The 15,414-nt window shown below is 42.1% G+C and overlaps 2 protein-coding genes across 3 annotated transcripts in view; both read left to right on the top strand.

Moving 5' to 3' along the window:
* The first annotated feature begins 2,886 nt into the window (after window positions 1–2,886).
* LOC110505803 (leucine-rich repeat-containing protein 57) lies at window positions 2,887–9,585 on the top strand. The gene is made up of 6 exons (XM_021585256.3): window positions 2,887–3,673; window positions 4,011–4,259; window positions 5,832–5,967; window positions 6,161–6,429; window positions 6,543–6,728; window positions 7,362–9,585. Exons 2-6 carry the CDS (start codon window positions 4,176–4,178, stop codon window positions 7,401–7,403), a joined length of 717 nt encoding a protein of 238 aa, XP_021440931.1. The 5' UTR covers window positions 2,887–3,673; window positions 4,011–4,175; the 3' UTR covers window positions 7,404–9,585.
* Window positions 9,586–9,679: 94 nt separating this feature from the next.
* The window catches only part of LOC110505802 (tyrosine-protein kinase receptor TYRO3), a 31,157-nt gene continuing 25,422 nt past the window's right edge, over window positions 9,680–15,414 (top strand). For both annotated transcript variants that reach the window (XM_021585255.3, XM_021585254.3), the window contains exons 1-2: window positions 9,680–10,137; window positions 13,516–13,699. In XM_021585255.3, the coding sequence (XP_021440930.1) occupies window positions 10,080–10,137; window positions 13,516–13,699 (242 nt within the window). In that variant the 5' untranslated portion in view covers window positions 9,680–10,079. The remainder of the gene's footprint in view (window positions 10,138–13,515; window positions 13,700–15,414) is intronic.

Below are 15,414 nucleotides of genomic sequence, written 5' to 3'. Positions count from 1 at the left end.
CTTTTAAAGAACTATGACATTTCTAAGTGACCCCAAACCTTTGAACAGTACACACAGTCCCAGTCAAACGTTTGGACACACCTACTCATTCCAGGGATTTTCTTTATTTTTACTATTTCTACACTGTAGAATAATAGTAAAAATAAAGAAAAACCCTTGAATGAGTAGGTGTGTCCAAACGTTTGACTGGTACTGTATGAAATGAGTAAAACAGTATGTAAACATTATTAAAGTGACTAGTGTTCCATTATTAAAGTGACCAGTGATACCATGTCTATGTACATAGGGCAGCACAACAACCATCAAATACTACTGAACAAAACCACCCCAAAACAATACCACACACAACAACCTTCAGACACTACTACACACAACCACCGTTAAACACAACCACACACAAGCACCCTTAACACTACCAAACAACCACCCTCAAACACAACCAAATACTACCGTACTCAACTACCCTCAAACAATACCACACACAACCACCATCAAACACAACCACACTCAAACACTACCGTACTCAACCACTACCACAAACAACCACCGCCAAACACTACTGTACACAACCACCCTCAAATACTACAACAAAGAACCACCCTAAACACTACCACACACAACCACCCTCAAACACTACCACACACAACCACACCCAAACACCACCGTACACAACCACTCTAAAATATTACCAAACAACCACCCCAAACACAAACACTACAACACACAACCACCCTCAAAAACTACCACAGACAAGCACACTCAAACACAACCACCCCAAACACTACCAGACACAACCATACCCAAACACTACCGTACACAACCGCCCTAAATATTACCAGAAACAACAACACCCAACATCACAACACACAACCACCCTCAAAACCTACAACAGATAACCACCAACAAACACTACCACACACAACCATCCCAAACACCACCTTGCACAAACACTACCACGCACAACCACCAACAAAAACTACCATAAACACCCACCCTCAAAAACTATGACACAAACCATCCCCAAATACTCCCACCCACAAAAACCACCACACAACCACCCCAAAAATCTACAACACAACCACCCCAAACACTACCACACAAGCACCCAAAAGCACCACCACACACAACCAACCTCAAACACTACCACACAACCACCCTCAAACACCACTGTACACAACCACCCCCAAACATTACCACACACAACCACCCCCAAACACAAACACCCTCAAACACTACCACAAACAATCATACCAAACATTACCACTCACTATCACCCTCAAACACTACCATACACAACCACCACCAAACACTACCACACACAACCATCCCAAACACTACCACACGCAACAATCCCAAACACTACCACACACAACCACCCTCAAATATTACCACACAAAACCAACCTCAAACAATAATGTACACAACCAAACACTACCAATCACACTCAAACACTACCACACTCAAACACAAACAACAAACCTCAAACACTACTACACACAACCACCTCCAAAAATAACCAGACACAATCCCCCCCCAAAAACTAACAAACACAACCACTCTCACACACAACCACCCTCAAAAAATTCCACACACAATCACCCTCAAACACTACCACACACAAGCACCCTCAAATCAAAGCAAATTTATTTATATAGCCCTTCTTACATCAGCTGATATCTCAAAGTGCTGTTTGGGGTTTTTAGGCTGGGTTTCTAAACCCCCAAACAGCAAGCAATGCAGGTGTAGAAGCACGGTGGCTAGGAAAAACTCCCTAGAAAGGCCAAAACCTAGGAAGAAACCTAAAGAGGAACCAGGCTATGAGGGGTGGCCAGTCCTCTACTGGCTGTGCCGGGTGGAGATTATAACAGAACATGGCCAAGATGTTCAAATGTTCTTAAATAACCAGCATGGTCAAATAATAATAATCACAATAGTTGTCGAGGGCGCAGCTGTAACAGTATAACTTTAGACCGTCCCCTCGCCCATACCCGGGAGCGAACCAGGGACCCTCTGCACACATCAACAACAGTTACCCATTGCTCCACAAAAGCCACAGCCCTTGCAGAGCAAGGGGAACCACTACCTCAAGGTCTCAGAGCAAGTGACGTCACCGATTGAAACGCTATTTAGCGCGCACCACCGCTAACTAGCTAGCCGTTTCACATCCGTTACACTCACCCCCTTTTGACCTCCTCCTTTTCCGCAGCAACCAGTGATCCTGGTCACGGCACCAATGTAACAGTATAACTTTAGACCGTCCCCTCGCCCATACCCGGGCACGAACCAGGGACCCTCTGCACACATCAACCCTCGAAGCATCGTTACCCATCGCTCCACAAAAGACACGGCCCTTGCAGAGCAAGGAGAACCACTACTTCAAGGTCTCAGAACAAGTGACGTCACTGATTGAAACGCTATTTAGCGCGCACCACCGCTAACTAGCTAGCCGCTTCACATCCGTTGCACAGCAAGTCAGCACCTCAGGAGTAAATGTCAGTTGGCTTTTCATAGCCGATCATTAGGAGTATCTCTAACTGCTGTCTCTAGAGCGTTGAAAACAGCAGGTCTGGGACAGGTAGCACGTCCGGTGAACAGCTCAGGGTTCCATAGACGCAGGCAGAACAGTTGAAACTCATCAACACTACATCAATGCAGAGCAAATAACTACTCTGTCTGGCTTGACTTCCTGCACCTACTGCAAGGCCAACAGTATGGACATCAGTTAGGCCGTATACACAGCCAGATGATATGTAATACATTTCCTGACTGCCACTCCACATTCATGCGTCCAGTACGTCCTGTCCTTGGATCTTTTGAACCATCTATGTGTAACGGCTAGCTAGTCAGCGGTGGTGCGCTCTAAATAGCGTTTCAATCGGTGACGTCACTCGCTCTGAGACCTTGAAGTAGTGCGCTGCTTTTGTGGAGCGATGGGTAACAATGCTTTGTGGGTGACTGTTGTTGATGTGCGCAGAGGGTCCCTGGTTCGCGCCCGGGTTTGGGCGAGGGGACAGTATAAAGTTATACTGTTACATTGGTGCCGGGACCGGATCACTGGTTGCTACGGAAAAGGGGGAGGTCAAAAGGGGGGTGAGTGTAACGGATGTGAAATGGCTAGCTAGTTAGCGGTGGTGCGCGCTAAAAAACGTTTGGGCGAGGGGACGGTCTGAAGTTATACTGTTACATATGTAAATGGATACAAAATCCTGATACACAGTATCCTGACGTCTATTAATCAAATCAGATGGATCACAGGAATAACTTTTTTTTTAGCAATTCTTCTTCCAAATTTAGCCCGCCGATGTAGTTGTTCCTTTTCCATTTGATGAATGAATGGCTTCTGGATTGGTTCTTGCTCTACTGCCAACTAGCGGATTGGTTCTTGCTCTACTGTCGACTAGCGGATTGGTTCTTGCTCTACTGCCGACTAGCGGATTGGTTCTTGCTCTACTGCCGACTAGCGGATTGGCTGAGGGAGCCACATACAGACATGCGCATTGACGTCAAGCTGTTAGCTTCCCAACGACATGTTTATTGTTCGAGCAGCACTACAATGTCCTAGGCTTGTGTTTAAGTTTGACTAGTCCAATAACCCTCATAGTTATCTGTTCCTAATATATAGGTTACAATTTGCAGACAAGTATTGCACGAGAAGGACAAATCAGCTCGTGAGGTAAGTGAACTAAAATCCCAGATGGTTTAACGTTAACCTGTTGGCTAGCTATGCTAACAGCCTCAACAATATTTACCATCCTTGGGGAAAATGTTATTTAAAAGAACATATGTATGACCTTTTGCTGTTATAGTACTAGACAAATTACTCACAATTTCAGTAATATGCATGAATATGTCTCAAAGCTTGCCTCAGACAGTACTAGTGGTAGGGTAGCTAACGTTAGCTAGATAGTGCTAGCTTCTTACATCATGTTCCTCCTTTTCTTGTTTGTCAGCTACTGTTAAACGCCGGCAACAGCAATTCATGATTGTTTTGTATAAATTATCTCTTATAGGGGCCACACTGACAACCAAGGAAGTATCTATCTTAAAGGCACAGCCCCAGTATCTGGCACCACCATCACAATAATAGACTAGCTGATTACATAAGCGTGTGACCAACTGTAAAGTTGAAGATCATCACTTAGGAGAGCCTCATCAGAGCCGAAAGTACAACAAAGATGGGGAACAGTGCAATCAAAGCCCATCTGGAAAATTCACAGAAGACTGGGATCTTTCAGCTGACAGGGAAAGGTCTCCCTGAGGTAAGAATTGCATGCACACACACAGCCCATTATCGTCTGCTTGTTAAAATCAGCACTCCACAGCAGTCTGCTAACTGGTGCTTTGTTTATTTAGCTGAATTCCATTCAGTTGTTGTTGTTGTAGTCGACAGTTTGAATGTATGTATATTGAACAAAAATATAAATGCAAGATGTAATGAGTTGGTCCTATGTTTCATGAGCTGAAATAAGAGCCCAGAAATGTTCCATATGCACACAATATTATTTATCTCAAATTGTGCACAAATGTGTTTACATCCTGTTAGTGAGCATTTTTTTGCCAATATAATCCACCCACCTGACAGGTGTGCCATATCAAGAAGCTGATTAAACAGCATAATCATTACACAGGTACACCTTATGCTGGGGACAATAAAAAGGCTACTCTAAAATGTGCAGTTGTCACCCAACAGACTGCCACAAATGTCTCAAGTTTTGAGGGAGCGTGCAATTGACATGTTGACTGCAGGAATGTCCACCAGAGCTGTTGTCAGAGAATTTGTTAATTTCTCTACCATAAGCTTCCTCCAACATCGTTTTAGAGAATTTGGCAGAACATCCAACCGGCCTCACAACCGCAGACCATGTGTAACCACGCCAGCCCAGGACCATCCGGCGGATGGTCTGAGGCCAGCCACTCGGACAGAAACTGTGGGTTTGCTAAACCGAATAATTTCTGACCAAACTCAGAAACCGTCTCAGGGAAACTCTTCTGTGTGCTCGTCTACCTTCAGTGGGCAAATGCTCACTTTCACTGGCACGCTGGAAAAGTATGCTTTTCGTGGATGAAGCCCAGCTTCAACTGTACCGGGCAGATGGGAGACCGCTTTATGGCGTCATGTGGGCAGGCGGTTTGCTGATGTCAATGTTGTGAACAGAGAGCCCCATAATGACTTTGGGGTTATGGTATGGGCAGGCATAGGCTCCGGACAAAGAACACAATTGCATTTTATCGATGGCAATTTGAATGAACAGAGATACCGTGACGAGATCCTGGGGCCCAATGTCGTGCCATTCATTAGCCACCATCACCTCATGTTTCAGCATGATAATGCACGGCCCTATGTGGCAAGGATCTGTAAACTGAAAAAGTCCCAGTTATTTTATGGCTTGCATACTCACCAGACATGTCAACCATTGAGCATGTTTGGGATACTCTAGATCAACGTGTACAACAGCGGGTTCCAGTTCCTGCCAATATCCAGCAACTTTTCACAGCCATTGAAGAGGAGTGGGACAACATTCCACAGGCCACAATCAACATCCGGATCAACTATGTGAAGGAGATGTCGCACTGCATGAGGCAAATGGTGTTCACACCATATACTGACTGATTTTCTGATCCACTCCCCTACCTTTTTTTTACAGTGCCTGTGACCAACCTATTCAATTCTGTATTCTCAGACATGTGAAATCCATAGATCGGGGCTTAATGAATTAATTTCAACTGACTGATTTCCTTATATTATTTTTAACTTAGTAAAATCTTAGAAATTGTTGCATGTTGTGTTTATCTTGTTCAGTGTATTTCTTTCCCCCACTAACATATTTCAGTTCCCTGAGGAGCTCCAGAGGTTAACTGGAAACCTACGGACTGTAGATCTGTCTTCCAACAAGATTGAAGTGCTGCCTCCCGCCATAGGAAACTTCCTTCAGATGAAGAGTCTGACTTTAAATTGTAATAAACTCAGTAAGTGGTTGCTCCATCTCCTCAGATTCTGTCTTATACTACAGCATCTTTTGATGACAAATTATTAACCCTTTACTTTCACTGAATAATGAATGCCCATTAGGTGCATTGATTGATGTGAATTCCTCTGCTTCAATCAGTCTCTATAGCTAGGCTATATATTAAGTTAGTGTGTTTGTTTTGTACTACATAGCAAGTCTCCCAGATGAAATTGGGAAGCTTAAGAAACTAGAGACCCTCTTGCTGAACGGGAACCAACTGACGCAGCTCCCTAGCGGTGTAGGACAGTTGAAAGCGTTGCGCACACTCAGCCTGTCTGGGAACAAGTTCCGGGAGTTTCCTGGCGGCCTTGGCTCCCTACGACACCTGGACGTCCTGGACCTGTCCAAGAACCACATCCAGGCTGTGCCTGCTGAGGTAGCGGCCCTGCAGGCCATCGAGATCAATCTCAACCAGAACCAGGTAATCAGGTGTTTATGGGTGCATCTCAAATGGCACCCTATTCCCTATATAAGTGCACTATTTTTAACCAGGGACCTGATCTAGAATCGAATCTATATACATTATGATCCCAGATTTCAGTGGTGTCTGCGGAGGTGTCCACCTGCCAGAGGCTAAAGGTGCTGAGACTGGAGGAGAACTGTCTAGAGCTTGCCTCCATCCCTGTGTCCATCCTCACCAGCTCCCAGGTGTCTCTGCTCTCTGTGGAGGGCAACCTGTTCGAGGTGAAAAATATGCGGGACCTGGAAGGGTATGAGAAGGTGCGGTGTGAAACTAATTATTGTGTCTTTAACTTGCTGCCTACTGCCAAATGAATGGTCAAGATTAAAGCAAGGAACAGTCATGCTGCTGCACTAAATCACTAAGCTGTCTTTGTATCTATTGTAAACTAAACCACTCATGAGTTTCAAAGGCATTGGTTTGAAATATGTCCGTCCCCCATGGTTGACGTAATTTGTTTGTGATCAGTGTGGAAACAAGACTCTTTCCCCAGAGTGGTGGACTTCTCAACAATAATGGGATTTCCTGTTCAATATAAGGAGGATCAAGTGAAGAAAGTTGTGGCTCAGACAGCTCTAGTATTCTTTCCCAGCCATAATCCCTGCACTTGACATAATCAGCGGTCAAATATAGCCCCTGACACTAAATACATCTATGACGTTTCATGATGATATTACAGTGTTGAAATGATGTTGTGAAGCTTAAAATGACAATCGAATTTCCCAAGCTTGGGATAATCAAGGTCTAATCTGATATGACCACTTACCTATTATAATAGTTAGAATTTGGAGCAACTATTCAGTGCTGACACAAATAGCTAATCTCTTCAGTTGTTATGTTGTCCGTAGTGTCCCAGATGTGACTGATGGCGATCTCATTTGTTTACTCCACAGTACATGGAGCGCTTCACTGCAACCAAGAAGAAGTTTGCCTGAAGAATAGAGAGGGAGCATCCCCCTGAGTCCAGCTTGTGCACTACACCCAAGCACCCTCCCTAGTGGTTGTCTTACTACAGTATATATGGCTTCTGCACTACAGCAACAGGTTACAACAGCAAGAACCACAGTAGAATGAGTACTGATTGAGAGCATGCTATGATCTGTGTATGACAGCAACAGGATACCACGAATGGATATAGAGAACTATGTGAACAGTGGACGATAGACAGTGCATTCACTTACGATATTCATAGAAATTGCATACTTGAATACTAATTTCCGAACAAAACCCTTAGCAGGTTATACTTAAATAGTATAGTGGGCTAAAATGTCCCTCTACATTGGCTTTTAACGGCATATAAATTAGCAAACAATACAATTGTTGCAGAAGTCAAACACCTCGGTTCAGTATCAAGCAGTGTTTTGCCTGTCAGATAGTGTTTGTGCCGTGACCAGCAAGCGAATGAAAACTGTAGTACGGAATGTCAAAGCAGGGACAATTGCACTACATAGACCCAGAATGAGATAATGATTTTTAAAGCTCCATTTTGCATTAAGGCTTACCCTATGGATCTGGAATGGATCGTCACATTTTTTCTGTAGCTCTGGTCCAGAGTGTTTATTTTCAGCTGAGGAAAGCTGATTCATCAGCATGCCACACACAAAACCCTGGACCAGAGCTAGATTTTCTGGTGCTGTGAAAGAATGAAGAAAAGCACAGCCTACATGTAAACAAATCAATACTGAACAAAAATAAAAACACATATCAATGATTTTACAGAGTTAGTTAATTATAAGGAAATCAGTCAATTTAAATAAATTAGGCCCTAATGGATCTATAGATTTCTCATGATTGGGCAGGGGCATAGGCCCATTCACTTGGGAGCCAGGCCCAGCCAATCAAAATGAGTTTTTTCCCCTCAAAAGGGTTTTATTAAAGACAGAAATACTCCTCAGATTCATCAGCTGTCTGGGTAGCTGGTCTCAGACGATCCCACAGGTGAAGAAGCCGGATGTGGCGGCTCTGGGCTGGCGTGGTCACATGTGGTCTGCAGTTGTGAGGCCGGTTGGACGTACTGCCAAATTCTCTAAAACGATGTTGGGGGTAGCTTATGGTAGAGAAATTAACATTAAATTCACTGGCAACAGCTTTGGTGGACATTCCCGCAGTCAGCATGCTAATTGCATGCTCCCTCAATTTGACATCTATGGCGTTGTGTGTCAACTGCACATTTTAGAGTGGCCTTTTATTGTCCCCAGCACAAGGTGAATTTGTGTAATGATAATGCTGTTTAATTAGCTTCTTGATATGGCACACCTGTCAGGTGGATGGATTGTCTTGGCAAAGGAAAAATGCTCACTAACAGGATGTAAACACATTTGTGCACAACATTTTAGATAAATAAGCTTTTTGTGGGTATGGAACTTTTATTTCAGCTCATTAAACATGGGACCAACACTTTACATGTTGTGTTTATATTTTTGTTCAGAACATTTGGCTCTTCGCAAGAATACTCTTATTGCTTTTGAATGCTCAGTAGTTATATTATTTGGACTTGATTTGTATTCATGTGTTATTTATCTTCAGTTGGTCTGTTGAACACATCCTTACTATTTTAGTAATTTAACTTTGTAAATAATTTGTAGACATTTTAAGAAGTGTGTGATTGTATCAGATAAAAACCACAAAACAGGATCACCTCCACTATTCTAAATTTGACCCTCAAAGAAGTGTTGATGGATCCTCTTCATATTATTTTATCGGGCAAGGGTCTAGTAACCTTTATTACTAGATTGAAGACAACCTCACAAAGAGGATCATTAATATCTGTTTTCTAATCAGGGTTGCTGATCAAGGGTGCACTTTCTGTGAAAGGAGGAGTTGCATTAGGCTGCCATTAACAATACATTTAACTTATCAGATGTATTTAATTGTAACAGAATACTCTCCATGAATTGTGTTAATATACTAACACTGATTTATGTAGAATTACTTGACTTTGTTTCATTTGAATGCTTTTATTTAATTTGACTTAAATATGATTCCATGTTTTGCATTCAGACCAATTTCATATCAGGTTGTCACAACCTTAATTTTGCGAAAGGAATGTACATGCAGTAATTTAATATACCCCGCATCTCATCGCAATTTCTCCTAATAAAGATATAATACATACAATTGGTTATGTGTCGCAGTGCCTTAGTTACGTTCAATAGGTGTTGTATTGATACTTTGTTTCATGTCACTTCATACTGGGAATCTTATTTCCTGCGCTCTCTCACCAGGCGGCGGTAATGTACATTGACATTCCTCAAGAGAGCAGCACTTCGTCATGTATTATGAGGCTAGAACAACAACGTGTTTAACAGCCTAGAAGACGAAAGTCCACCAATTTATTTAAACAAGTGTAGCCGGTTATTCACGAGGGGAAATAAAACAACATACTTTGTCTATCATCCTGGACAGGAATTTACTAACAATCTGGTGTTGGTGAATTGTGTATCAACGCCGTTGGATAAATCACTGCCGAAAAATCTCAAGCGGTCACTTTCTAGTGCAGAAATCTTTGGAGACCCGAAAATACGTTTAATTCAAGGCATCGACTCATTCGATTGTTCAGCACTTGGCTGATTTGTGGAAGATAGCCTCATTGTGAACCAGATGATGAAAATATGACCATTTATCTTTGGATCATACTCTTCTTGGCACAAAGTAGTAGAGCAATCCCTGGTAAGTTTGAAAAGTTATCCCTTTACTGCATGACACGGTTACGTTTCATGAATGTGTAATATAATATTGTATATTGCTACTCAGTACATTTGCGCGGTAAGCGTTTGTCAACACGTCGATTTTAGCCTATTTCAAGGGTGGATGATAGTCTCAAGAGACACCAGTGTGTTGAACAACATTAGTGTAAGCAACAAACGTGGAATCTGCGGTTCGCCTTCAAAATAAGTCCCCTCTTTGAAACATGCAAACGGATAAAAATAGTGAAAACAAGCCACAATTGGACTAGATAGTGCCAAACAAGGTTAGAATGTTATTACATAAATTCAATAAAATACCATTTATTTAGTTATTTTGACGAATATGAATCTGTTTTATTTATATTACTACTGCGTTGTTGGGAAAGAGCAGTGCAGGTGACATATATTTAACTATGTATATATTTATTGCATTATGGATGTATTAGACTTCATAACTGCATTGGGGGCATACTTATGTTTCACTGTACAGCCTTACCTATGGATTGTGCACCCATGAAATCTGCTATCTACTTACTCAGTGACATCAACAGAACACAATTATGTAGTTTACACAAATATTAGCGTCTTATTACAGGACATTGACTGTGAGAAGTCACCTTTCCAGTCAGTCTTTTGTGTATTGGACATTCAAACACCCCCATGAAATGTGGTATCGGTCTAATCCGTGACAACCACAGAACACCATAGCAGAGTTCAATTGGTGGCATTCTGAGTTGTAGTGATAATGTCAAGTCATCACAATGGGTTGACATGGAGCATAGAGTGAGTCATGTGACAACCGTAACATTAAGTTGTGGAATAATGGACTCCTTACAGCACGTGTTTTAAATGTAATGTGTTTATAGATGTATTTAACTAGGCAAGTCAGCAAGACGCTGGGCCAATTTTGCACCGCCCTATGGGATTCCCAATCACAGCCGGTTGTGATACAACCTGGATTTGAACCAGGGTGTCTGTAGTGATGCCTCTAGCACTGAGATGCAGTGCCTTAGACCGCCGCGCCACTCAGGAGCCAAATGACTGTCTGCAGGTTTTTGCTCCTCCCTTGTCCTTGATGGATGAATTAAGGTCACTGATTAGTAAGGAACTCCCCTCACCTGGTTGTCTACTGTAGGTCTTAATTGAAGGGAAAAAACAAAAACCAGCAGACACTAGGCCCTCCATGGAATGAGTTTGACAGCCCTGCCTCACAGTAACACCAAATGGAGATTAATGGCATTCTGTACCGATTGCACAAATACCTGGCAGTGCAATACTTGGCTTTGAATAGAGTTGTGATGGATATTGTCCTTGATTATGAATTCTGCCATAAAGAATTCAGTTGTGGTATCTACTGTATGAATGTTTGTTTTCCAAAGCAGTCGTTTCAGGGCAAAGCATTAATCAATTCTACGACAAAGGAATGATAGACTGTCGGTTGTATGAGTTGACAAGATGAGAATTCTGTCTGTGCCCTTGAGCAAGGTACTTAACTCTAACTGCTCCTGTAAGTCCCTCTGGATAAGAGCGTCTGCTAAATGACTGACATTTAAAATGTTGACGGAAAACAAAGTACTTGTTTAGAAAGCTCTAGCTGAGTGATATCATTTTATGATATGCTTGTGGTGAAATTATTTTTGAATGAATCCTTATTAATTAACTCATCTAATTAACTGTATGCTGTCACTGATTAGGCTGATACCCCATTTTATGAGTGCACAATCCATAGGTTAGCCTGTACAGTGCAATATGAATGTCCAATACACACAATAGACTGACTGGGACTGTGATTTCCTACAGTCGAGTCCTGTAATAAGAGCTGAGATGCTAACATTTGTGTAAACTCGACATAATTAGGTTCTGTAGATGTCACTGAGTAGGTTGGTACCATATTTCATGGCACATTCCATAGGTTAGGCAGTACAGTGCATGTAAGTATGCCCGCAATGCAATTCTGAAGCCTAATACCTTCACAATTTGATTTCAAGCTTGTTTTTTGATCGTCACGTGCACTGGTACTATAAAAATATTTTTTTTCCGGTCAAATTAATGAATTATCTTTTGTTGAATTCCAACATTGTTTCGCATTCTATAATCCAATTTTGGCATGTTTTTAATTGGGGACTTTTATTTTGAAGGTAAACCGCCAATTCCAATAATGTTGTTCACCACACAAGTACAAGGGACCACAGTCCAGAGAAGTTTTGCACAAAATTCAGGAGGCATATTCTCAACATTGTTCTCTAAAAATTATAATACTGAAGTGAATCTGTTTCTTGTAACAATGTTTATCATAAGAGCAAAATAACCATTACAAACTGAGCACATATCTCACTGAGATTTGGTCCAATGTGGCTCTGTTGGTAGAGCATGGTGTTTGCAATGCCAAGGTTGTGGGTTCGATTCCCACGGGGGACCTGTATGACAATGTATGCACTCACTACTGTCTTTTGCTCTGGATAAGAGCGTCTGCTAAATGACTAAAATGTAACGGTTGAGGTCATTTCCTCTTCCCTGTCCAGACCAGACCTGGGTCAAGTACATACTCCAGTATTTGAGGTGTGCTTGATTGATTTACACTTTTTGGGACTATTCCATTGAATCTAAATATGTAGTAGTATTTGACATAGGCCCATGTATTTGAAGGCTTCCCCACCCCCCTCTTATATACCATTTGGGTAACAGGTCATTGGACTGAACATGTAATAATGAACCATTCATTAAACAGAGTGAAGGTGTGGGAGGATAGGTAGGCCTACAGGCTACATTTAGCTTGATGACATGGACACTCCCCTGCCTCTGAGCAGTGCAGTATAATATGGTCATTGATATTACTTCTCTGGCCGTTGGTCTGTTGCATGCAGCTAAACCCAGCAGCTGTAGTGAGCTGCCACAGTGGAGAGCTTTCAGCCCTCTACAGCCTTGTATGACGTCTGCTCTGTCTGCACCGAGGCTCAGGTCGGAGCATGCAGATACTCGGCCAAGTTGCATGCAATGGCCCAAGAAACACAATGGAGACAAGCAGTTCTAAAGACAAAAGACTCTTGCAAAAACAACTATTTTTCAAATATCTTTGGAAAACCAATTCCATGTCACAATTTCTACTTCAAAATGTTTTATGCCTGCACATTACAATAACTGAACAAACACCATTTTTGTAGGCTACCTTTAAAGGGGTATCTAGCTATCTCTCCTGTAATGATCACTGCTCCATATGTGTTGCAATCTGATGGAGCCTCAGATCCCATCCATTATATTTTCTGATTGGCATTTAGAGTAGTGAAGAAGAAATGACCAGGACTTAGGCGATTAATGAATGACTCATTCAAGTCTCTGGTTACTCCTACCCCTTGACCTTTAGGACTCAGGTTTACCAAGAACCCCACCAACCTCACGGTGACCCAGGGCAACAAGGTTCGCCTGGGTTGTACCATTGAGGGCCTGAGTGAGCCGGAGATCGTGTGGATGAAGGATGGGGAGAAGCTGTACAGTACAGACCAGATGTACATCCCCCTGGAGCAACACCACTGGGAGACCTTCCACAGGTCAGTGCTTCAGTAGTCCTGTCCTAATTTTAAGTAGTGTTACCCTTACCACTTTATAGGCTGATTGGAAGATGTCTTCAGACCTTCCATCATATTTATCATAGCATCACATTTATTGTGTTGCATTTCTCCAGAAATGATTGGGAAGCTGACTTGCAAATTACCCTTCAACATTCTTTGCCCTTGTGTAAATTCAAACGTAGGTCAGTCTGCCTTAAATATGCTGTGGATGTTTGGAGGTACAACTACAGGGAATAGCCAACAGCATGTAGGCAGGCACGGTATGTTATGGTATGAGTTTGTTCCGTGTTATGACCGAAACATGCAGTGTAATACTGTAAATAGAGGCAGTGATGCTGTTCCTGGCTTTGACATCAGACCTGGGTACTTGAAATGATTCACATAGTATTTGAACTCAGAATCCTACCGTGTCAACGAAATACCTACAGAAATCTCTGGAACATGCTAACATCTCTATTGACGAGTCTACAATATGTAAAACACTAAACAAGAATGGTGTTCATGGGAGGACACCACGGAAGAAGTTACTGTAGTCCAAAAAAAAACATTGCTGCACGTCGGAAGTTTGCAAAAGAGCATCTGGATATTCCACAGCGCTACTGGCAAAATATTCTGTGGACAGATGAAACTATGAAACAGATGAAACTAAAGTGTTGAGTTGTTTGGAAGGAACACACAACACTATGTGTGGAGAAAAAAAGGCACAGCACACCAACATCAAAACCTCACCCCAACTGTAGAACATGGTGGAGGGAGCATAATGGTCTGGGGCTGCCTCAGGGCCTTGCTATCATCGACGGAAAAATGAAGTCTCAAGTTTATCAAGACATTTTTCAGGAGAATATAAGGCTATCTGTCCGCCAATTGAAGCTACACAGAAGTTGGGTGATGCAACAGGACGACAACCCAAAACACAGAGGTAAATCAACAACAGAATGGCTTCAACAGAAGAAAATACGCTTTTATGGAGTGGCCCAGTCAGTCCTGACCTCAAACTGATTGGGATGCCCTCAAGAGAGCACTTCACACTAGACATCCCAAGAATGTTGCTGAACTGAAACAGTTTGGTAAAGTGGAATGGTCCAAAATTCCTCCTGACTGTTGTGCAGGTCTGAGCCGCAAATACAGAAAAAGTTTTGTTGAGGTTATTGCTGCCAAAGGAGAGTCAACCAGTTATTAAATCCAAGGATTCACATACTTTTCCCACCCTGCATTGTGAATGTTTACATGGTATGTTCAATAAAGACATAAAAACATATAATTGTTTGTGTGTTATTAGCAGACTGTGATTGTCTATTGTTGTGACCTAGATGAAGATCGAATCAAATTTTATGACCAATTTATGCAGAAATCCAGGTATTTCCAAAGGGTTCACATACTTTTTCTTCGCACTGTAGCTAGCAACAATGATGACAACAAGCTGCCTTATGTTAGGTGGCTTGTTTCAGCTCATTGTACCTTGTTATTGATACCATATTTTGAGGTGTTTTGACTCTTGTGTAGCTAGCTAACCAACAATTGTAACAATGTATTTGAGAGACAAGTGCTCATTGTGCAAACATATTTATGTTTTCAATAAAATTTGGAGAGAAAATATACTGGTTTACAAGTTACTCCGCCTGTTTTGCTCCACAGTTGCGCATGCATCGGTTTTGTTGCTAAACAACTGACTGATCTATGAGTGAGTAGGACCT

Source organism: Oncorhynchus mykiss, chromosome 25, assembly GCF_057628025.1.
Source record: "Oncorhynchus mykiss isolate SJ-2025 chromosome 25, ASM5762802v1, whole genome shotgun sequence".
NCBI classification, from domain to species: domain Eukaryota; kingdom Metazoa; phylum Chordata; class Actinopteri; order Salmoniformes; family Salmonidae; genus Oncorhynchus; species Oncorhynchus mykiss.
The sequence above is the reverse complement of the archived record's forward strand: the minus strand, read 5'-3'. Positions and strand labels throughout refer to the sequence as shown.